The 24,669-nt window shown below is 37.1% G+C and overlaps 1 protein-coding gene across 9 annotated transcripts in view; it reads right to left on the reverse strand.

The window, feature by feature from the left end:
• Positions 1 to 4,438: 4,438 nt before the first annotated feature.
• The window catches only part of LOC121906769 (abl interactor 2-like), a 65,473-nt gene continuing 45,242 nt past the window's right edge, over positions 4,439 to 24,669 (reverse strand). For 6 of the 9 annotated variants that reach the window (XM_042425853.1, XM_042425851.1, XM_042425849.1 and 3 more), the window contains 5 exons: positions 21,693 to 21,857; positions 21,247 to 21,327; positions 18,731 to 18,913; positions 13,971 to 14,161; positions 4,439 to 4,609 (listed from right to left, as the gene is read on the reverse strand). In XM_042425853.1, coding sequence (XP_042281787.1) covers positions 13,986 to 14,161; positions 18,731 to 18,913; positions 21,247 to 21,327; positions 21,693 to 21,857 — 605 coding nt within the window. In that variant the 3' untranslated portion in view covers positions 4,439 to 4,609; positions 13,971 to 13,985. Of the gene's footprint in view, positions 4,610 to 6,583; positions 7,472 to 13,970; positions 14,162 to 18,730; positions 18,914 to 21,246; positions 21,328 to 21,692; positions 21,858 to 24,669 lie in introns of those variants that run through there. The other 3 variants (XM_042425857.1, XM_042425850.1, XM_042425852.1) reach the window with 3 other exon arrangements.

The following is a 24,669-nucleotide window of genomic DNA, read 5'->3' on the forward strand; positions in this document are numbered from 1 at the left end:
CGGTCGATTACATCCATGGGTCTTTTTACTTGGGGAAAAAAGGTTCCTAACAGCACCCGGAAGTATCTTAGTGGCAGCCATCGTATGAGCTGGTCGAATTCTCTAACTGCTAAGGAAAGGTGCCTCAATGCTTCCTTTCTAATCACCTTTAGCATAGGGTACACTTGACCATCTTTTACAAAAGGAAATGAGATAATTCTGCATCATTCACAAACTTAAACGATTAAACCCACATTACACATCCACAGCAGTCCGTGTACCTTCCATCCAAATCAACTTATAAACAAATATACAATGCATTGTACAATGCACGGAAACTCACATGCTTTTCCCATTTTCGCCCTCAAATCGGAGAAGGAATCATACCAAAACCAGATAACATCTTGTTTTTCGCTCTTATTGTTATATCTATATCATCTGCCCCTACTGCATCTCAAAACAGTGTAATTGACTATGCTCATAGCCTATACAGACAGACAGACAGATAGATAGATAGTCAATGAAGTTATGCCGCTGTGCCTCGTGCGTAAAAGCTCACAGCGTCTCTCTTGAAACACACTTATCATTTCTGCTGTGGGATGGGGTGTGATGCTGCAGGTATTTAATAACCTCAAGCAGATATCTTTCAATGTTTAAGTCTTTTTTATGGTGCCAAATTCTCTCTTTTTGTTATGATCCTTCCATTGTAGCTCAACCGGGAAACACTCAGTCAACATTAATTAACATTAGTGCCTGACCGGTCCTGTCAGCGTGTCTGGAGATTTAAATAATCAAGTTACACTGCTCCCCACTTTTTGTTTCCCTCTACAGTGTTTCCCTGTTGAGCTGCAGTGGAAGGATCCTAACAAAAAGAGGGAATTTGGTACTAAAAGACTGTAACGTTGAAAGATATCTGCTTGAGTTTATTAAACGCTAAACTCAATAAGATGAAACGCTAAGTATGTTTCCCAATTAAGAGAGACGCCGTGCGCATTTATGCATGAGGCACAGTAACTTCACTGATTATCTATCTATCTATCTATCTATCTATCGGTCTATCTATCGGTCTTTCTGTCTATCTAGGCTATGAGCTTGTTTTGATGATGCAGTAGGGGCAGATAATATAGATATAACAATCAAAGCGAAAAACAAGTTGGTGACCTGAAGATTTATTGGCCCATTTGAAGATTTTCCCACAACTTGCTTTGCTAAAGAAGATGTGTTATTAACTGTGAGACTGTTGTTTTCACTGTCTCATATTTAAGAAGTATAATGTTATAATATCCAATAATTTGATTTACAACCACTATCTGAGGGAAATAATTGAATAGAAATGTAGATAGCTTTATGATCGCTTAAGGGACGGGGAAGAACGGTTACTGAGACATTTTGCTCTTCAATACTTCTGGAAACCAACCAGAAGTCTAAGCGAGATAGTCTTGTGTTTTATTTGTTACTCCAAGTGAACGGTACCCTATGTGGGGATTTAACTGTCCATATGTCTATTATACAGAACCCTCCTGGGGCAAGCTGAGAAAAAAAAATAGCCATGTCTAAATCCGAGAGCACAGTTTATAATCCATGCACACCATGGTTTCCCAAGGCGATTTACAACATCTGGAAGCTTATCCTTTTCCTCTGGAAGAATGTTCTGACAGAATTCTATGACTTTTCTCCTCACGTTTTTGGTTGAGTTTTTGGCGATGCCATAGCGCTTCAGATTCCACCTTCTTTAATAGGTTTCCAACTCGCACACGTGTGTTTGAAGTTTGGCCACTTTGTGTTCTTCCTCTTTAAGACACGCATCGACATTCTCCATTTTCTTGTTTGTGCTTTATTTCAATGCATGCAAAATTCAGTGTTTTCTCAAACTCTTCGACAGTTTTCTTGGAGCTCTTACTTACCAATTTTTCAATAGAGTGAACTTTGCTCATTTATGAGTTGGGAGAGAATACAGATGACAACATTGTTATGTGGATTCATGCAGCATCCCATACAGTGCCTTTTTTTGCAACTGGGGATTTATAAGGAGTCACAGGTAGTGGAGGAAATTCTTCTTCTGACACAGAGGCCTCTACTGTTGATATGGTGCTAGCATAATCATGGCACAAGGATATCAGAGCATTACCTGGCTGGGCTCCAGGTGTGTGGTTTTTGCTCTTTTGCATTCTTTTTCTTTTGCGACTTGACATTAGGTTGCTTTTAACCATCACAAAAGCTGGTCCAACTGTCACGAAAGTCAAATGAGGTCTTCTTTGTTTTTCACTGTTTTAATGCTTTTGTGTGCAGGAGCTCAGCAATATTGACCTTACTCTGTAGCCATCTTGGAACCCCTAGCAGTTTCACTATTCATTTCAGTTCAGTAAAAACCCAGTAGTGAGCCAATGTAAAATGTGGGTGTTTTGGCAAAGTTTGTACCACATTAAAAATGATTCATCTTCCCGTTGTTGTTGTTTTGCCAGAGAAATATTAATAAATAATCATTTTCTCAAGTTGATAAAAATGAGTAATTAACTGTAACAGAGGCCATTGGGTTGTTTGTAAATAAAAAAAAAAATATGTTAATGATTATTAAAGTCATAAAATACATTATTTTCACTATTAATGAATTAATTAATATTTCACTATTATTAAATCAAAATGGTAGAAACCAATAAGCATATTTTCTAAAGTTCAATCAGTTATGAATTTTGTAATATCTTCCTGTAAAATGTCTGCATATGGATAATGAATGTAACAGAGCTGGGGCTCACAAATACTGCATTTACACATGTCATTCTTTTACTTCAGAGGACAATGGTTTGTAGGATTAACTGTCTTTATTAGTAAGAAAATATGCAGTATATGGTAAACTTTGAAAACAAAACATGATAGATAGTTTTCTCTTTTAGTAATAAATGATTAATATGCCAAACTATTCAATGTTGTCTCATATGTCATCATTTTTGTAAATATCCCACATTACCAAGACATTATTTTGAGTGAATACTGTATATTTAACACTTGTATAAGGATAGGCACATAGATATTATTCCAACAAAGGGATGTCTTATTAAATGTTGTGAATATGCTCTTCAAAATCTAATTTCTGAGTCAAATTTCTTCCAAAATTATTTCTGAAATATTTGTATATCTTAAAATACAGGGCTTATTTGTCCCATTATCATGTCGTTCAGTGAGGTGAGCATTAACTAGTTAAATTAACAAGTGAATTTTCACAAATATATTGATAAAAAGATGCCCTACTGGCTCATCTTCTCATTCAACCAGCCTTGCCTCTGTCATCAAGGTGTCTGTAGAGCTCTATGGATGTCATGTTTGTCCTTGTTTCTTTTCAGTACCACACTGTTTGAAACAGTGTCTCTTGATTTGCCTGTTTATTTTATTTACCATCCATATGGCAACGCTCATAGGGAGTAAGGGAGGAGAGAAAAAGAAAGGGCATTCTGCCATGAGTGAAGTGGTAACCAGAGAATACACATCAACATCCACAGATGCATCCATGATGGTGAGTAGGACGCTGCTGTGGGGATGATGAAGCTTTCAAGTCTCTGTTATTTTGCCATACAAGGCCCATTCATCAGCCTGTGGTTTTCTGTCCAAATTCTAAGATAAAAACAATATAAAAATCACAGTTTATGTACAGCTCTAATTAATCAGTTAGTCTTTCAAAACCTAGTAGTTATTGAATGCACTGCTGAAATGATTAGTTGATTAATTGATTCTTCAGTTTATAGAAAATTGATTGTCGAGCAATTTTTGCTAATTGATGAATTATTTCAGTCATTTTTCAATGATTGTTTCCAGCTTCTTCAGTGTGAGGATTTGCGGCTTTTTTCTATTTTATATCAATGTAAACTAATTGGGTTTTGGACTGTGTCTTTGCACTTTGGGAACTTTGGGAAAAAAAAAAAAAAATTGATAGCTATGGGAAATGATTGTTGAATCCCTATTTGAATGCAAACGAGTTAATAGTTTTATCAGTAATTGTTACCTTAAAATGCTCCTATTTAGCATGTATGAGCAGTACATAAACATTTAATGTTTTCTGACACACTATGATGTAGTTATAAGCAGATATAAGGACATTTTTAAGTGTTTATTAATGTACAGTATTTGTCAAGAATTAGAAATTCTCTTATGAAGACATATTCAATACCATTACAACTGTTTTACTATATTGTCATTTCTTCACTTATATCTGCTTATAACTACATTATAATGTTTTTTCTAGGAATTTAAATAAAGTAATTACATTGCTGTAGAAGAAAGCTTGTAGATGGAGGCTTTAATTTATTTTCTAACTCAGTTTGTGTTTTGTATGTCAGTAGTTTTTGTCTTCTTAACAATCTCTTCTCACCAGGTTTATTCTGAGAGTAAACTTTGTGATGTCCACTCCACTGCTCATGCAACCTTTTCATAATCATCCAATGTCTAATAAAAAAAAAACAAAGAGACAGACTGTTAAAACATTTACTTTGTCACACCACTTTTTCCACTTTCTTACAAAAAACAACATGCTTTCAGTCTTGGTACACTTTTGGAAGCAGAAAGCTTCTCCAGATGTCACATTCTACCAGGAAGACACTGCAGACTGGCGGGATGGATTGAAGCTGACTCGATCGGATCACTATGAGGAGACATGAAAACAGAGATACCTGAAGATGAAGCAGGGAATCCAGGTGAAAGCTATATTGCCTTATTGACTTTCACCTGTTTTACATTTATATCATTTTTTAAAAATGCAGTAATTATTATATTAGCTGAGTGGTGAAATACAAGAATGCTAGTGAGTTTGATCCATGATAAATAAAAAAAAACACAAAATTACAATTAGAAATGAATTGAAATATTTAAACTTTACAGTACACTGTTTAAGAATAGGTTTAATATCTTATATGACCTGCACAGACACAGATCACTGGGAATGCTTTGTATCTTCTTTAACTCATTTATGAATAAAATCCCAAATAGCATGTTTTTATATTGCCATCATAACTGTAGGATATACAGTGCTGCTTGAAAGTTTGTGAACCCTTTAGAATTTGCTCTATTTCTGCATAAATATGACCTAAAACATGATCAGATTTCCACTTATGTCCTAAAACTAGATAAAGAGACATCAGTTAAACAAATGAGACAAAAATCTTACACTCGTTAATTTATTTATTGAGGAAAATTATCCAATGTTACATATGTGTGCATGGCAAAAGTATGTGAACCCCTAGGATTATCAATTCATTTGAAGGGGAAATTAGAGTCAGTTGTTTCAATTAATGGGATGACAATCAAGTGTGAGTCTGGGAGGCCCTGCCTTATTTAAAGAAGAGAAATCTGGGTCCTCACTATCAAAGTCTGAGCTTCACAACACAAGTTTGTGGAAGTGTGTCATGGCTCAAACAAAGGAGATTTCTGAGGACCTTAGAAGAAGAGTTGTTGATGCCCACCAAGCTGGAAAGGGTTACAAAACCATTTCTGAAGAGTATGGCCTCCATCAGTCGGCTGTCAGGCAGATCATATACAAATTGAAGACATCCAACACCATTGTTGCCCTCCACAGGAGTGGTCGAACAACAAAAATCACACCAAGAGCAGGCGTGTAATAGTCCAGGAGGCCACAACGGATCCCAGGGTAACGTCTAGGAAACTAAAGGTCTCTCTTGCAGTGGCTACAGTCGATGTTAATGAGTCCACCATCAGGAGAACATTGAACATCAATGGTGTGCATGGCAGAGATGCAAGGAAAAAAGCCACTTCTCTCCAAACAGAACATTGCTGCCATCTACGGTTCACTCAAGACCACATGGATCAGCCAGAAGGTGATCGGAATAATGTTCTGTGAATGGATGAGACCAAAATTGAACCTTTTGGCTTGAATGAGAAGCGTTCTGTTTGCGATGAGCAAACACTGCATTCCAGCAAAAGAACCTTATCTCATCTATGAAAGATGCTGGTGGTAGTATCATGGTTTGGGCTGCTTTGCTGCCTCTGAACCAGGACAGCTTGCAATCATTGATGGAGCTATGAGTTCTGAATCGTACCAGCAAATTCTACAGGAAAATGTTATGGTATCTGTCTGTGAACTGAAGTTCAACAGAAAGTGGGTCATGCAGTAAGACAACAACCCTAAACACACAAGTCGTTCTACCAAAGAATGGTTAAAGCAGAAGAAAGATAATGTTTTGGAATGGCTGAGTCAAAGTCCTGACCTTAATCCTAAAGAAATGCTGTGGAAGGACCTGAAGCATGTAGTTCATGCAAAGAAGCCCAGCAACATCCCTGAGTTGAGACTGTTCTGTAAGGAGGAATGGGCTAAAATTCCTCCAAGCTGATGTGCAGAGCTGATAAACAGTTACCGGAATCGTTTGGTTGAAGTTATTGCTGCAAAAGGGGGTCACACCAGTTACTGAAAGCAAAGGTTCACATACTTTTGCCTCCCACAAATATGTAAGACTGGATAATTTTCCTCAATAAATAAATGAAAAAGATGAAATTTTTTTTTTTTGTCTCATTTGTTTAATTAGGTTCACCTTGTCTAGTTTTAGGACTTGTGTAAATATCTGATCATGTATTAGGTCATATTTATGCAGAAATACAGAAAATACTAAAGGGTTCACAAACTTTCAAACAGCACTGTATGCATATGTTATAATATGTATGTATATGACATAGTCTATAAGCTTTCTTTTTGCATGTTTCACTATACTGGAGCATATATAATGTTGGAGACTATGAGATATGGGTAATCTTAAACACATGTCATCTTTAGAGGCATGCTGTTGGCTGATTCAGTGCTTGAGGGGAGGAATTGTAGTAGACATGATTGTAGTCTGAGCAGTCACTGCAGTCAGCACTTTTAGCTTCTTTATACAAAATCAGTCTTTTTACTAAAATGTTAGATTCATAAGTCAAAGTTTATGATCATTCTTGAGATCATTTTTCTTAAGTCTTATGTATATGGGCCCTTTTTTCGAAGGAAATATTTGACAATCCAACTATCTCAGATGCAGGTGCGTTGTGGAGATAGGAGGATCCTGCAGACTGCTCTTGCTCTGCATCATTGATACTGAGCAAGAGCAGTGTGCAGGATCTTCCTTTCCCAATACATATGGGCCCTAAAAGACATTATCATATCAGATGAATCAACCTTCTGCTAAAAAACAAAAAAAGACTTTAGTGTCTGATTTTTGATGAATGTGCTTTAACTGACTGGTTGACAAACTACAATTTAAGTTTCCCCGGACACATCATATATTTAGTGTTTAGTTGATGACTACCCAACACTGCTCTTTGCTAATAAGAAACAGAGATAAAAGGTTTGATAATAGATTAGTTGTTTTATTGGATTTATTTATCTTTCCAAACAAACCAGAGGTTTAACGTCTGCAGGGATCAGTGTGAAACAGATTCCTGGTAAAATCAGCCCTGGAGAAGCTGTCTGTAACATTTCACAGATCATCTCATTTGTCAGTCCACACTATTTAAAGGGATACTGCGGGCACAATAAAAAACAGAGTATGCCAAAATGGTTAGAAGCCAGCAGACCAGATGAACAGAAACTTACCTGTAACCTGAGTGTCACAGGTTTGATGCAGACGTCATGACTGTCCACATTGCAATTCAAATAAGCCTGGTGTTGTGCTTGTTGTTCCCTGGTTAGGAAAAACAACAAAGCTTTGCAGGCCAAAAAGAGATTTTCCCTCTAAACCTCTCAGTTGGTTTCTTTTCAATAACTGTTTGAGACCCAAAGAGGTCAAATGATCCAATACTTCATACAATTATACAGCAAAGATTATAGAAAGGTTTTTAAAATACAACTGTATGTAGCAGAACTTTGTTTTTTTAATTTCCTCTCACATTAATCATCTCATGACCCCAAAGATTGATCTTGTGACCCTTTAAAGGGGGGTCTGACCCTTAGATTGGAAACTAAACAAGCTCCACCTCCAGAAGCTACAACAGTAACATGCTGCTTACCCACTGATGCTTCAGTATTAATCTAATGTCATATATCAATAGTTTTTAATGCAGAGCAAGAACTTTTCCTTTTGATACTTTTACATTTTATTGATAACACTTCAATACTTCAGTGAGTATTTTTACATAGCTGTATTAGTACTTTTAATGCAGGAATGTGTCAGACCTTCTAACATTCCAAAAACATTGTAAACACGCATTTCCTGAAGAAAATGCGTGTGATGGCTATGCATACCGATGCTGATAGGCATGATTTTTTTTATATGACTTTATAATCACATGAAAATTCATTGACCTTAATGTATTTGATGAATTATTCAGATACAATGGGAGTGAATTGAGTCTTCATAACACTTGCCTTTAATGCCATTACTGTATATAACTTATAAACTGCACATCATCATAATGAGCTTATTCACAGTTGAGTAATGTGCAACAGTGAGCACTTGAACATTTGAATTTGTACTGTATACAATGGCAGAGATATAAATACAATGGGCATCTGTGGAGATTGTACTTCATTAAATAAGTAACAGTTATCAAAAAGGAAAGTCATAGCAGTCATCCACAAAGAATTACACACGACTTGACATATGAATTATCTTGATAGCGTTAACCTGTAGTAGAAGATACAAATCAAAGTGGTCTTCAAACATCCCGTTTTAGGAGTAGCCCATTAAAAAGACTATGAGAACACAGGGAATTGTGAAAATCATGACACATGGGTGTGATTGCTGTACAGTACAAACTGCTACTATAACAAGTGAGTGAATGCAAAAATGTGTCCTCCTCCTGTGATTCTCAGAGAAAACTGAAAGTAAAAGTTTAAATACTTGTTTAGTGTACAAAATGCACTCAGTGATGCATTCATGGCTGTCTTTGAACACTGTAGTCTTTCTACTCTCTATTACAGTGTTACTGCTCCACTCAGTTTTCACTGCAGGTGTATTAAGTTTCTTTTGTGACACACAACTTTCAGCACAATTGGGGGAAACATCATCCAATCAGTAAAATATTGCAAACTGGAACAAAACAGTTTCATACTGAACACATAGTGACTTTACCTTTAGGAAAATATTTGTAGCACTAAACAGTAGTGCAGCCGAAAAGATGGACTCTCCTCTCAGGGATCAACAAGATGATTAAAAAAGAAATAATAGTGCTCTATCCACACTTCTAAAAGGGACATTAGTTTGGCATACTCTGATTTTGTGGTAAAATACCTCTTAAATAACACTGTACAACAAGTTAACACTTTTTCAGGTCCATAGTCACTTCAGTCCACAAGGGAAGGTTTGGTTCATACTGGTTCTCTCTCTCTCTCTCTCACACACACACACACACATACACACTCTAATGCACGCCCACACACCTGCATTTACACAACACACAGATAAATGGCATGTAATATCCACCTCCATCTGAGAATGTGCCTGGAGTCCGAACACACAGGACATCAGCCAGAAACCACTGAACCAACCAAAACATCACAAACCTTGGCTGATCAAACAGAGAGAATAAAGCAAGTTGGTGAAATGACAGAAAAATACAAACAATACAAACAAAAAGAATATGACAACTTGGTGAGTAAAAATATCAGTTATATATCAGGCATGCAGGCAAACACACTGTAAACTTCAAAACTGGCAACAGGTCCAAAATCTCTACCAGGCGGTTTGGTCAGGTCCACTTCACTATACACTGAGGCAGCAGAACCACCATGACACGAAAAAGGCTCAGACAGGGGCGAACTTCATATTCAATATTTCAGATTACTGATGCAGTTTGGTATGAACCAATCAATACTTCACTGACTGCCTAGAGGAAGACCTTTACCCGACCTTGGGTTTATGTTCTGTTTTTGTCTGCTATTGGTCCATGACTACTTGTTGGTTCAATTGCTGAGATTTAAAGAGGGTGATTTTAGGTTTTAAAAGGAGGGAAACCAGTTAAACTAATTAGGAATTGAGAACAAAGGCAGATGCACTTTTACTGTCCATTATAACCATCCAGTGAATTACAAGACTGCATAAATAAACACATGTACAGTGAGCACGGTAGATCAAAGTTAAATCAGTAAGTAGTTCAGCAATGCAACACTTTTTGTATATTTCAAAGAAATAACATGTTTAGAACAAGACTAAGAGTCTAAAGCCATGCCAGCAGCTCTGTGAGGTCATGCTGTGAGCTAAATGCTACCATCAGCATGCTAACATGCTCCAATGACTAATGTAGTGACATGAGCCAGTACAAAGTCTACAAGGTCTTTACAAAGGCCTGGCAGACTTTGTAAAGATGTATTGAATTGTTTTAGCAATAACTGGACTTCCTCCACACTGATCACCAGATGCAATAAGTTCATTTGTTTCTGCTGTTTTGCATTGTGTTGTGTATTTATATGTTAGTGGGTTCATTTTTTTTCTTTGCTAGTGTTAAAATGCCTCATCACTGCTAAACTCAGGTACTTTTCAGCCACCAGAAAACACAAGGACGCTCAAGTTCCAGACTTCACATCACAGAAGGATGTGCAAAGGATGTGCAAAGGATGTGCAACGTCTTGCACAGCAGAATCACAAGTTTAACTGAAGAATGTCCATCATAGCAGGATGGCTTCCACTTAATTCACAAATTACTAAAACCTGGAAGTCAGTTTTAGTACTTTCTGGTACTAAAAATTCTCCATACTGCTGGAAATACAAAAATGAATACTGTTATATTTTCTCAGAAATTCATTGAAATACAAAATGTGTAGGGACCATGTTTGTGGTTTATGTTTCATCTTTCTGTAGTGATGCAACCACATCATTAGTTATTCATAGCCTCATACTGTGAGCCAACCAATTTCACAACCATCATTAATGGATACATCAGTCTACTCCTGTTCAACAACCCCATTTACCCAAATAATTTATTTATTAGTCAAAGTCTTAAAGTTATAATCCTTGAGGTTTTCATTTAATCAAACCCTATTTTTGATACTATTTATGGTTGGAATTTTGTCAACAATAGCCATTCAATATTTTAACATTCTGTATTTACCTCTCTATATAGTAGTTTTCATTGTTAGTGGGAGAGTGCGCCATTCCCATATGGGATTCAAATTGCCTTTGCACGCAAAAGGGAATCACAGAAAAACAAAACAATCATAATTACATAACCACACGAATCATCACTTATTAACCTGTGATTGCTTCACAAATAATAAAATGTTAGAATCGTGTTTCCAAACAGTTTGTCATTATTTTAAATAATCATCATAAGGCAAATTTCTGATATTTTGAGGGTCAGTAAACCAGATTATGTTGTGTGCGATTTTTCCCACCAATGAAAGAGTCAAAAAAAAGGGACCAAAGCCAAGATATGCTAAGTGTTTGGAGCCAAACAGAAAGCAAGAGCTGGTCTATACAAGCTCATGACTGAAAGGTGTGCTTCAGAAGGAGGAAGAGAAAAAAATGAATAAAAGGGAAAGAAAATATCAGGATTTAGTGTTAGTATAGTGCAAAGACAGCTACTGCGTAGCTTCCTTTCAGTCTGTCTTTTTAAACTCAGGGATCACACCCAAAATTTGTCATATAATGACATATCTTCTGGTTTTCTACATGGTAATACTAAAAATAATCTAAAGTCTTCGCTTCAGCTGGAAGACTGATTTTTAATGCATTTTCATGAGATGACCTCGACATGACAAGATTTGTTCTCCTGTGGGCATTAAATTACTATTCCATGACTGAAATAAGTGTTTCTAAGTTGAGTTGAAAAATAATTTCAGGATTATCATGAGACTTGTTTGACAGCTTCTTTTGTCAAGATAAAGTATGACAAACTTGTCTTACTTTCTAACTTAAAATGTTTCATAAAAAAAGTATTTTGTGATTTCAAGAAAATAGGCTTGTTATGTTGAGATCTTGAAATTTATTTCTTGTGATCACAAGACATCTCAATTTAAAACCTCATCTTTACTAATGTACAGATGTGGCCAAAAATATTGGTGCCCTTCCACCTTGATTTACTACTTAACCTATTATGTAATACAATAAAACAAATGAAAATGGCATGGTAATAAAAATAAAAATATTGGTACCCTTAACTTAATATTTTGTAGCACAGCCTTTGGAGGCAATAACTGCAGTCTGACTGAAATAACTCTGAATAAGGTTTCTACACTTCTCCACTGGTAGTTCGGCCCACTCTTCTTGAGCAAACTGCTTCAGTTCTCTCAGGTTTGATGGCTGCCGTCTCCCAACTACAAGTTTCAGCTCTTTCCACAGATGTTCAATGGGATTCAGATCAGGACTCATAGCAGGTCACTTCAGGACGGAGCAACGTTTTTTTCTCATCCACTCTCGGGTGTTTTTGATGTATGTTTGGGGTCATTATCCTGCTGGAAGACCCATGACCTCCACCTGTATGTTTCACTCCAAGATGCCTTGATAGTCTTCTGATTTCATTGTGTCCAGCACAGATTCAAGGCACCCAGTGTCTGAGGCAGCAAAGCAACCCCAAATTATCACTGTGCCTCCTCAATGTTTAATGGTATGCATGGTGTTTTTTTCTTTTAAGGCTTCATTTTTTCTTCTGTGAACAAACAGGGTTGGTGTGATTTACCAAAAAGCTCTGATTTTTATCTGTCCAAAGCACATTCTCCCAGAAGGACTGTGGCTTGTCAACATGCATTTTGGCAAAGTCCAGTCTGGCTTTTTTGTGTCTCCCTCTTAGAAGTGGGTTCTTCCTGGGTCTTCTACCAATGGAGCCCATTATCATTCAGACAGCAATGGATGGTGTGACTTGAAACTATTGTACCTTGAACTTGAAGATCAGCTTGGATCTGTATTGGAGTTTTCCTTGGTTCTTTTTCAACCATTCAAACAATCCTTCTGTTCAATTTCAGGCCAATTTTCCTCTTGTGACCACATCCAGAAATGTTGACTACAGTTCCATGAGCCTTAAACTTCTTAATAATATTGGCAATAGTGGTTTTGGAGATGATCTTGTAACCTTTATGTTGACCATGCTTGTTTATTACCTTATTTCTAATGACTTCAGACCACTCTCTAGTTTTCCTTCTATTTTCCATGTTCAATGTGATGCACACAGTGGCACAAAACAACAGAGTGAGTCATTTTCTCCTTTTAAACTGGCTGCATGAGTGATTATAAGATTGAAAACACCTGTGATACTTATTAAAACACAAGAGTCTGCTTAAAGAATAACTACAGATCAGTTAATTCTTACAACTTCTGAAGGGTACCAATAATTTTGTCCAGGCTATTTTAGAATGTCTTTGTAGAATAAGCATGAATTCAGTTATTTTCACAACATTTTTGTTTTATTCCACTCCAAACCAAACATAGACACGCACTGATGATAAAATATCTTTTCATTTTAACACAAGAAGAAAAATGCAAGGGTACCAATAATTTCGGCCACGTCTGTATGTCATGTCATGACATTTTAAATGTGAAGTTAAATGACTAAATGTCAAACTATTCCTTTAATAACTAATTTGTGCAAGTGAGAATGATGCTGTTTAAATTCTGGTGGCACCACATAATGACACCTTTGAACTGCCTGTCAGTCCTCTAAGAGATCAGCAGCGCAGATTACTTATTTGAGAACATAATCTGAACCAACAACAGCAGACAACCCCAAAATGCAAGGACTTATGGTTAGAAGGACACTGTTGTAGTTGATGCTCAAATTTACAGTCCATTCATCTATAAGCACTAGAATCAGATGTCCTTATTTTGTCATCCTGTCAGGTTAGACACCACGACTGTCCAATACACTATACTAACAATAAAATATTAGTGAACCCATGATTTTTGTTCACAAGCTTTGATTTGATTGTGATTGGTTATGGTGAATCTTAAGGAACGAAATAAAATGGAGTCAACGTTTCCCTTCTAGTTTAGATCCAAGAAACTGAAATGCAGGTGTGATCGTACCCAAACAGCGAGACACAGAGAGTCCAGAGAGAAAGAGGAGCGACTGAACAAACAAGAAAGCAAAATCACCCCTCTTCTTTTTCCTCAGTCGGTGTAGTGCATGATGGACTCAACGTAGTTTCCAGGGAAGAGGCCGGTGGTTGCATTCATCACTCCTTCAAACCAGCCGTCCTCATTCTTCTTGATGACGTAGATAATCGCTCCTTCCTGGAACGACAACTCGTCCTCTTTGTCGGCTGAGTAGTCATAGATGGCCACCACTGGCAGGCGACAAACACACCAACATATTATTACTAATTATCCACGTTTAGTCATTTCGCATAGTCACATCACGACCTTACAGAATTTTTGTGATTTACTGCAGCAAAATATTAAGGCCAAGTCACAGTGTCAAAGTGAAATTCACTTGTCTTACTTGATGTAGTAACATAGTAACTACTCACAGGGCTAGTTGGTGAACTACTGCAGCCAGTGAGCTAATGGCTAACACGCTAGCCAACCAAGACCACAAAGTCACAATAGCTCAGAGCTTCTTTCTATTTTCTCTGTACTGGGCCATTTACTCCCCCCTGGCACTTTGCTCTCAGGGTTGTACATCATTTCATTCAATAAAGACTAAAGGGAGATAGCGGGTCCATCCCAACTGTAGGATGACAACTGCTTGTTCTTCAATTGTGTTAACTAATCTTTGATTCCTGACAAAAATAAGAGACAGACTTGCATGGATTCCAAAGTTGGTAAGAGCAGACCCCTGGCCTGCAGAAATGACCTTTGTAACCCTCTAAGTGGGGATTGATCAGTGATACTCAACAGACTCAGAAAGACCATTCTGATCAACAATTTGAATAACGGCCTGAACTAAAAGCACAATCTGACCCTAAGGCCACTTGGACTGGAGAAAAACAACTCCCACCTTAGATGGAACACAGACTCTCTTATCTCACCAAAGCCATAAACTAACCCACATTCCTGAGGACTTTGTGAAGCCCCCTGCAAATCTGTGCCAAACCTGAAATTCATGTAAATTAAATGTCTAATTATTATGCAACTTATATCATGTTATTTGTCATATAAATACAAGAAGAATGGTATAACTTTCATATTTGTGTGACTATCTACTAAAGAGATATTGGACTTTGATTTTATTACCTTTGTACTACATGTAACAATACTGCCCTCTAGTGACAAGAGTTCATTTCCCTTATGTTAAGAGTTAATGAATGTTTGATAACAATGTATTTGTATTTTAAAATCACCCAAGTGTTTAACTATCTGAGCTATTAACCTAATAGACAATCATGATTTAGTAGTTAAATTAGATAAGTAGTTGTATTGAAAGAGTGAATTTTCTGAAGTAATAGGAATGTAAAGATATAATGTTTGAAGGATTTGAGTTTAAAGTTTTCTTTTATTGTTAAACTATAGTCACATTTAATGCTTTTATATTATGAAGTAAGGGTTATGTTGAACTTATATTTAAATATGTTTCTGACAGTAATGTAATCACAAGTATTGCCTAACTTTATTTCCTTTCACAATAGTATTAAACTTTAATTTCAGTGTAGATGGTTTGAGATATGTAAATAGTTTAAGAAAGTTAAATCAATGAAGGCCGGATGCTTAGACATCATGAACATGAATATGAACTTAATGAGTTAATGAGTTTTTCCTTACCGCTGTCGCCAAGTGCTTGCTAATGGGGGAATTGTTGGGTCTCTCTAAATTAAAGAGTACGGTCTTGACCTGCTCTATGTGAAAAGTGCCCTGAGATGACTTTTATTGTGATTTGGTGCTATATAAATAAAAATTGATTGATTGATTGATTGAATGTTTGTTATGTTATTAGAAGAACTGACTTATTATGAAACATATGTAAACTGCCTAAATGTTTTCTTGAATGGTTTTACAAATATGACACAAGCTGCAGGACTGACTGTGTGATTTTCTGCAATAACTTAGTGTTTGGATATTAATAATAATATTCACGCTGACTCTAAATTTCATGAACTTAAAATTCCTCTTGTCTGTAGAATGTTGGTTGTAAAACCAGTCAATGGCGCACTTCTGCCAATTACTGGACCGGTGTTGCGCAGTATAACGTGGTGAATTGTGGGATACACTTGGCTCTGAATACCTGTTCGAAACGGTATTAGGAGAAGTGTGCATCCAGTGTGGACTGAGTGTAGTGTGTGTTGGTATATTTCAGACATGGGACACACTTGCCTACTGTCTGATGGTGCGTGAACTCACACATTAGTCCTCGAGACTACAGGTGTTGGTGTTGGACCCAAAAGTTGGACCCAAAAGCTCTCCAAGCTAGCTTATTAGCTTAGTCACTTACCAGACAATAAGTTCATGCTTGTTAGTTAAAAGACAAATTTGTACCATCAGCTCCTGTCTCATAACTGTCTGCAAACCATTATTCTGTTGTGGAGCAGTTAATACTCTGACAGAGGAGATTTAATAAAACCAGATGGTGACACACAGTTAATAAACTACGATAAGTTTCCTCCATTTTGGAGTCTCCGATCTGTACCCTCAAAGGTCAGCATTGTCAGGACGGCTTGCTATTTTTGAGTTGAAGTTCACGAAAGATGAAATCAATGTGAAAGATTTTACACAGATTTACTGTGCTTTTGTGAGTAAAACCACAGCATTTAGTGATTCCATTTGAATGGAATGATTGTACTGCAACATTTTACTGTTTTAAATGCTGGTGTAACCAGCCCTTTTCTGAATTTGCAGCATTTTAGAGTTATTTTGGAATAACCTATGGTAATGTTTAAACTAGTGTACACAACTAAACATATTGTCTAAGTTTACTGTTACAGTAAACCTTTTTTTTTCAAATTTGTTTAAGTGCAGTTGGCGTTCTTTACACACCAATTAAGAATATGGAAAAAAACACTGGTGTAATTTCCTAACTAAAAACATTCAGCCCCAAAATACACTGCCTGGCCAAAAAAAAAGTCGCCACCTGGATTTAACTAAGCAAATAGGTAAGAGCCTCCGATTGGATAATTACTGCATGGGCGATTATCTTTCAGTTGGCAATAAGTTATTTAACTCCAACTGATGCAATGAGTAGCTTCTCATTTCTTAAACAACCATATCGAAAGACACAACCCGTCGTCATGGAAAAGATGTTAGTCTGTTTGAGAAGGGTCAAATCATTGGCATGCATCAAGCAGAGAAAACATCTAAGGAGTCTGCAGAATCTACTAAAATTGGGTTAAGAACTGTCCAACGCATTATTGAAAACTGGAAGGATAGTGGGGAACCAAGAAATGTGGCCGGAAAAAAATCCTAACTGATCGTGATCGGCGATCACTTACACGTTTGGTGAGATCAAATCGCAGAAAAACAACAGTAGAACTCAGGGCTATGTTTAATAGTGAAAGTAAGAGCATTTACACATGCACAGTGCAAAGGGAACTCAAGGGATTGGGACTGAACAGCTGTGTAGCCCTAAGAAAACCGCTAATCAGTGAGGCTAATTGGAAAAAAAGGCTTCAATTTGCTAGGGAGCTTAAAGATTGGACTCTGGAGCAATAGAAGAAGGTCATGTGGTCTGATGAGTCCAGATTTACTCGGTTCCAGAGTGATGGGCGCATCAGGGTAAGAAGAGAGGCAGATGAAATGATGCTCTCATCATGCCTAGTACCTACTGTACAAGCCTGTGGGGGCAGTGCTATGATCTGGGGTTGCTGCAGTTGGTCAGGTCTAGGTTCAGCAACATTGTGTGCCCAAAGAGGTCAGCTGACTACCTGAATATACTGAATGACCAGATTATTCCATCAATGGATTTTTTCGTCACTGATGGCACGGGCATATTCCAAGATGACAATGCCAGGATTCATCAGGCTCAAATTGTGAAAGAGTGGTTCAGGGAGCATGAGACATCATTTTCACACATGGATTGGCCTCCACAGAGTCCAGACCTTAACCCCATTGAGAATCTTTGGGATGTGCTGGAGAAGGCTTTGCGCAGTGGTCCGACTCTCCCATAATCAATAAAAGATCTTGGTGAAAAATTAATGCAACACTGGACAGAAATAAATCTTGTGACATTGCAGAAGCTTATCGAAACAATGCCACAGTGAATGAGTGCCATAATCAAAGCTAAAGGCGGTCCAACGAAATATTAGTTAGAGTGTGTGACCTTTTTTTTTTAAGTGGCGACTTTTTTTTGGCCAGGCAGTGTAATTCAAAGCTTAAAACATAACATGTATGATATACAGAAAGTGCATGGAATAACGTCTTTATATTCTCTTCTTTTTGAAGTCAACTAATTTTTGTGTAAGGTTAACCTGCATTGTGTAAATAAACAAAAAACACAAGTGTGACAAAAAATACAAATATATTTGAACAAAAATCAACTTCCAACTTTTAGAGGTATAAAGGAGAGGAAACACGTGATGCATTAGCATTGGCATTCATTAAAATAATTTCAAATGAGCATTTGCTGTTGTATTAAAAAGGTAACAGTGAGCAGTTGGTGAGTACTACTGTGATAGTTTGTAGCCAGTAGTCTATTCAGATAACCAAGAGGTTCTCAGTGACAGTTTGTCTCAGGGACATTCTCCCCTAAATCAAGTCTGTCAGGTAGTGTTTCTCTCAGGCTGAGTAGCACTCCATAAATCATAAGGTTAGTTTGAGGTTATTGATGTGGATGCTTATCACTGTCCCACAATGCAACACACAACCAAATCTAAGGAGCTAAACAATTCAAACTAAATGTGGACAGTGGTGGAGAGAGAGAAAATATTCTTTGCCCAAACAGTATAGACTTTGTATTAGTGTTGGTTATTTGGTACACTGTAGCTTACCTTTCTCCAGGTAGGTTCTGGGGGCCCATGGTGGGTCCTCTTCAGCGTACGGGTCGTTGTACTCCACTACTGCTGAATCCTCCTCTTCCTGTCCATCCTGCAATGGATGAAGAGTGGACAGGGGCTCCTCTGGGCCAGCTTGGCTCTCAGGAACCGGGTGAGAAGGAGGAGGAGCATCTGAAACTGGAAGGTTGAAGTGAAATATGAAGATGAGAAGAACACACATACAAACATTTCTGCACTGTAACACATGTACATCCGGCATTTGAAACTGCTGTGTATTTCCTTTCCTTTAAATGGTTCAGTTTGTGCAACAGTGAGCAAAGAACAGCATTGTGTGACAGTAGATATGTGATATTAACATGAATTCAAAAGTAATCTCAGCGCATGAGTGCGGATTTCCCTGATCAACTAACCCTTGTTCAAAGTAATGGCCACGCAGTATCACCACATGATGTTAAAGAACAAAATGCCTATTTTTTTTCCAGTTTCAACTTATTTGTCACCATTATGATATACAAGCTCCAGCGGTAATATTCATTCATAATCAATCATGTCTTAGTGAGAAAAGATAAATAAACACACTGCTGCTGTCAGTAAGAATTTGATTCCCCCACCTGGGTCCATGTGACCTGTCAGCCCATATGACTCCATGTTTATCACTCTTTTTTGGTATCTTTTGATGTGGAGAGTTTGTATACCAACATTCCACATGATGGTGGACTGGAAGCTATGGACTTTTACTTGAGCCTAGAAAAGATGCACTTCCAGCAGAATTACTTATGTCACTCACTAAGTTTATTCTAAAATCTAACTACTTTATGTTTGACAACAAGTATTACTTGCAATCTCAAGGTACGAGCATGGGGTCACTATTTGCTCCCAACTATGCCAATTTGTTCATGGGTTTGTGGGAAGACAGACATATATTTAACACAATCCCTTTTGCAAACAACATCTTGTTTTTTAGAGGGCACATTGATGACATCTTTATGGGGTTTACAGGCTCTGAGGATGAACTTAGGGCATTTAGTGACTATATAAATGGCATTCATCCCTCTTTGCATTTTATTATGGAATACAGTTGTGAAAAAAAACATTTTTTGGATCTTTTCAATACTGTTAATGAAAATAGAAAATTGGACGCATCTATTTATCGAAAAGAAACTGACAGAAATACCATTTTACACTCTACAAGTTTCCACCCTGATCATATGTTCAGCAACATCCCATATGGCCAGTTTGTGAGGTTGAGAGGAATATGTAATAAAGAAGATGATTATCAAACTGATGCTAAAGAAATGTTTTAGACAAAGGGGATATAACCAGACACTCATTGATCAAGCTGTTGATAAAGATAACAGTGTGGATAGGAAAGTATTATTATATCACTATTATTTGACCCTAGTTTAAATCATTTGTCATCCTCTAGACCTTGTTTCTGCTTCAAAAGAGGCAGAAATGTCAGAGATACTGTTGTCAGTTCTATGTATAAGGAACCTGCACAAACTAATTGGCTTTCTCAGCAAGTGTATGGAAATTATAGATGTGGAAAATGTGCACACTGTTCAAACACATTTGATGCCAAGACATTAAATCACCCTCATACAGGAAAGAAATTTTATATATGAAATATATAAAAGAATTCATTAACTGTCTCTCTACACGTCATATACATCTTGAAATGCCCATGTAGCTTAATGTATGTAGGCCAAACGAAGCGCCATCTCAAACTGAGAGTTGCTGGACATAAGGCTGCCATTAGAAATGGTAATATGGATTATGCCATTGCTAGACAGTACAAGGAGAAAAAACATGGGTCAGCTACTTCCCTCAAATTTATCGGCATTGAAAGAGTGCGACCCGATCCAAGAGGTGGTAATTTGATTAACCAGCTCTTAAGAAGGGAGACACTCTGGATTTATGAATTGAATACTATTGAACCTTATGGACTTAATGAAACACAGGATTTGAGTTCTTTTCTGTGATATGAGTATGTTAACTTTATGAAACACAGGATTTGAGTTTTTGTCTGAGATATGTAAATATTAACTAACCACAGGCTATTTGGACTCTTTGGGAGAGATGAGGGCACTCACCCTTCCACTTATTTAGTGATGTAGAGGGACAGCTGTAGGGCCTGTAGTCCATTCTGCTTAGGGAATTTTACTCATCCTATTCAATCAGTTGTTTATGGGAGGTAATGAAGTTTAATTATATAAAATGGTGTAATTCTTGTAACTTTGTGTAACAATAATCACGTCATGTTTTTTGTAATATGTATATTTTCATTGTTGTGCCCTTTGTAAAATGTTCACTTTTATCTGCAAAATATTTTTGTATTTGTGGAAGGTGTTTATATTTACAGATCACACATTTACACACAGATTGTCGATCTGTTCACACAAATCATTATAAAACAAATCTCACTCCATATAAAAGTGATGCAAGTAAACACTATTGTGATTCATGATTCAAAAAATTTCAAAATGAACAAAAATGCCATTTACACTTACTGGACTCCTGAACTCGAGCAACAAAGCCCATCAGCGGAAGCTGAGGGGTGAACTGGAGGAGGGAGGGGGGCGGGGGGGAGGCTGCAAACATACAAAAAGAGTTAATTAACATATTGAACTTTTTATTTCATTAATAATCACACATCAGTTCAATTAAGATATAAATGTCTCATGTAAACACCTGAGTCTGATTAAATCAAAGATATTCTCTATAAATTCTGTCCATATTTCAAACTTTTTAATATGTGTAAATAATGAAAATCTATTTCCCACCTTTCCCAAGCGCATTCACTATATTGAACCATGAGTCACAAACACTGGGAATTTTATTTAATAGGACAAAAGGAGCAGTGGTCACAAGTAGACCTTTATTACACACCAACTACAAACTGCAACCTTCATCAGACTGGTTTCACTGCAGGTTGAAGTCGTTTTACAATACATACCTGGGCTTTGGTTGTAGTAGGGACCTCCATTGACCTGGTTCTGTGTTATGATTGGCTGACCGGTCACAGAGGGGGGTCGGCGGTACGGCAGTGACCCCCCTACCTGCGTAGCCTGCTGTCGAGGCTGCGGCCGGTTCATACTGTAGAACTGAGGGACGATAGGACCTGACACAGCAGAGAGGGCCAGGGTTAGACACAATAAACACATAACGTTTTTGATAAACTGAAAACTTAATTTAAATTGAAGAGATAAATCACTCTCTATAAGGGATGTGCAGAGAGCCCGGTATTTGTATTTGTATTTGTATCTGTATTTGTTGAGGCAGCAAAATTATTTGTATTCGAATAAAAGTGGAAATAGGTATAAAGATCCTGTTTTTGTGTTTATTACACTTCTAATTTTAGGACATTAAAGTGTTAAAATACTGTATGTGTTCTTCAATAAACTATTGCAAAGTCTTGAAACCCCAGTTTCCTAGACCAGGGATGATTGTGCTGACTGTGAAGCCAATACTTCAGCTCCGCCACACACACAGACCTGCAGCTCTTTATACATCCATGACACAGGGGCTAACGTTAGCAAGGAGGCTAGCGGAGCTTTAGCCGCAGCATGACCACAGGGAAGCATGGCCAGCTAGCCTCCCAGCTAACGTTAGCCCCCACTCTTCATGTGGATACAACCAGAGCACCGAGGCCCGGTTTGTTATTGATGTTAAAGTGGGAAGAGGCAACGGGTCTGACGGGCAGCTGAGTGAAGTGCAGCCTGCGGAGGAAGTATCAGGACCGTCAGGGTGAAACAGTCTGTCGAGGGAAGCACAGTCAGGCTGCGGAGGAGAATGCGACATATCGGCCACTCATAATCGGCAGAATTCGCCGATGCTGATATTTCATTTTAGAGCTTTTATCAGCCGATACCGATGGCATGACGATAATATCGTGCATCCCTACTTTTTACTTAAAACAGAAAAGCAGTATATTTTTGACACTCAACTAGAACCAACCACAAATGAAAAAGCAGGATGCAAAGATGAACAACTGGCTGACTGAATGAAGGGATGACAGAATCAGCATTTAAAAAACAAGTGTACAGTATGTAGTGTGTGCAGTTGGGCAGTTACATTTTATTTTATTTTGTGCTTGTCTAGAAAAGGCATCTTAGGCTTCTGCCTGTGTACCTTCCCAAAATAAAACCATAGTACATCTTACTGGTGCTGACATAAGTTCAATCAAATCAAATGACTGAATGAAAATTAAACAACACGAATTTGGAAGATTTGATCTTTTATTATTTCAAAATATGGAACATTCTCTTATTCCATCTTCTCAAATGTGAAGATTTCCTGCTATTTTCTATTTAATATCATTGTAAAATATCTTTGCACTTTGGTCAAACAGAAAAAGACATTAGAAGATGTCTCCTTGGGTGTTGGGATACTGTGCTTGGGATTTTTAACTATTTTCACAGTTTCACAGTTTGCATCCATGTTATTTACTCTGTGAGGCTGTATTAAACCACAGCAGTGCTTTGAGCTAAATGCTAACTTCAGCATGCTACCATGCTCACAGTGACAATGCTAACATGCTGCTATGCTCAGGTATAATTAACACAAAGTTATTAGTTTTGCAGGTATTTCATCATAAACCAAAGTAATGGAAAAATTAGAATTTCAACCTCATGTTTGAGTCAGAGTATCACTTAAGTGATTACAATTCATCCTGAGGGGACCATGAATTTGTGTACAAAATGTTATGACAATAACTCTGCTGTTTCAGTCTGGACCAAAGTGGTGGACCGACTGACATCCCATCCTCAAAGCCGCTCCACTAACATGACTAAAATTGAACAGATTGATCCAACATTATATAGGAAACCATGCTGTTTTCTTTCATTTAATGGAATAAAAAAAACTTTCTTTAACTTCAAATTGAGGAGGTGAGTGAATTCTACCGAGACATGGCTTAGTGCCTCACCCCTGGACCCTCAAACCAACCTCTTTGCCACCTGGGGATCTGACACTGACCAAAGTTTAACACTGTGACAAAATGGAGATTAAATAGACCTCTTTAGAGGCAATGGACAATAATGAAATTATTACTGAACTAAAAACATAAATGACCTTTGGGGTCATTTGAACCAGGAGAAAGGTCCAACAACTTTAATTTGCAAAATTAAAAAGCAACATTATGTAAATCATGTAATGTTGTTTGTCATAGAAATATGTAAAGAACGGTATAACTTTGATAGCTGTGCGGTGATCTATTGCGGAGATACTAATTTTTGATTTTATTATTTTTTACAACATGTGACAATACTGCCCTTGAATTTTTGTTGAATGTTAAGAGTTAATGAATGTTTATATGGTAAATATGAAATGGTATTTTAAAATCACCTAAGTGTTTAACTTTTGATCTATTAACCTCATAGACAATCATATTTTAATAGCTACATTAGATAAGTAGTTGTATTGAATGAATGAAGTTTCTGAGGTAATGGGAATGTAAAGAGATCATGTGTGAAGAATTTCAGGTTGAACATTCTCTTTTATTATGAAATAATAATCATATTTGAATGTTTTTATATTATGAAGTAAGAGTTGAGTTGAGCTGATATTTGAAATTGTCTAGTCACACAATTGTTGCTTTAAACTTTTATTTTTACTACTAGACATGTAGATGGTTTTAGAAGTTGGAATCAATGATGATTGGATGTAAAACATCATGAGAAGCACCAATATGAATGCTAATGTTTGGTATGATAGGAAGGATTGACTTATTATGAAATGAATGTATAATGTTTTTCTGAATGTTTTTACAACATATTGGACAATGTGACATAAGGTATTCAAAGTGATTCTGAAGTGTGAATTTACATTTAAAACTCAAAATTTAATTCCCCAGTGCAAGAAAAATAATTACCATCTCAAGTCAAAGTAAGACACACCTTAAAAGTCCCCAAAACAAAGGAATTGAATGTACA

Source organism: Thunnus maccoyii, chromosome 11 (assembly GCF_910596095.1).
Source record: "Thunnus maccoyii chromosome 11, fThuMac1.1, whole genome shotgun sequence".
Lineage (NCBI taxonomy): Eukaryota > Metazoa > Chordata > Actinopteri > Scombriformes > Scombridae > Thunnus > Thunnus maccoyii.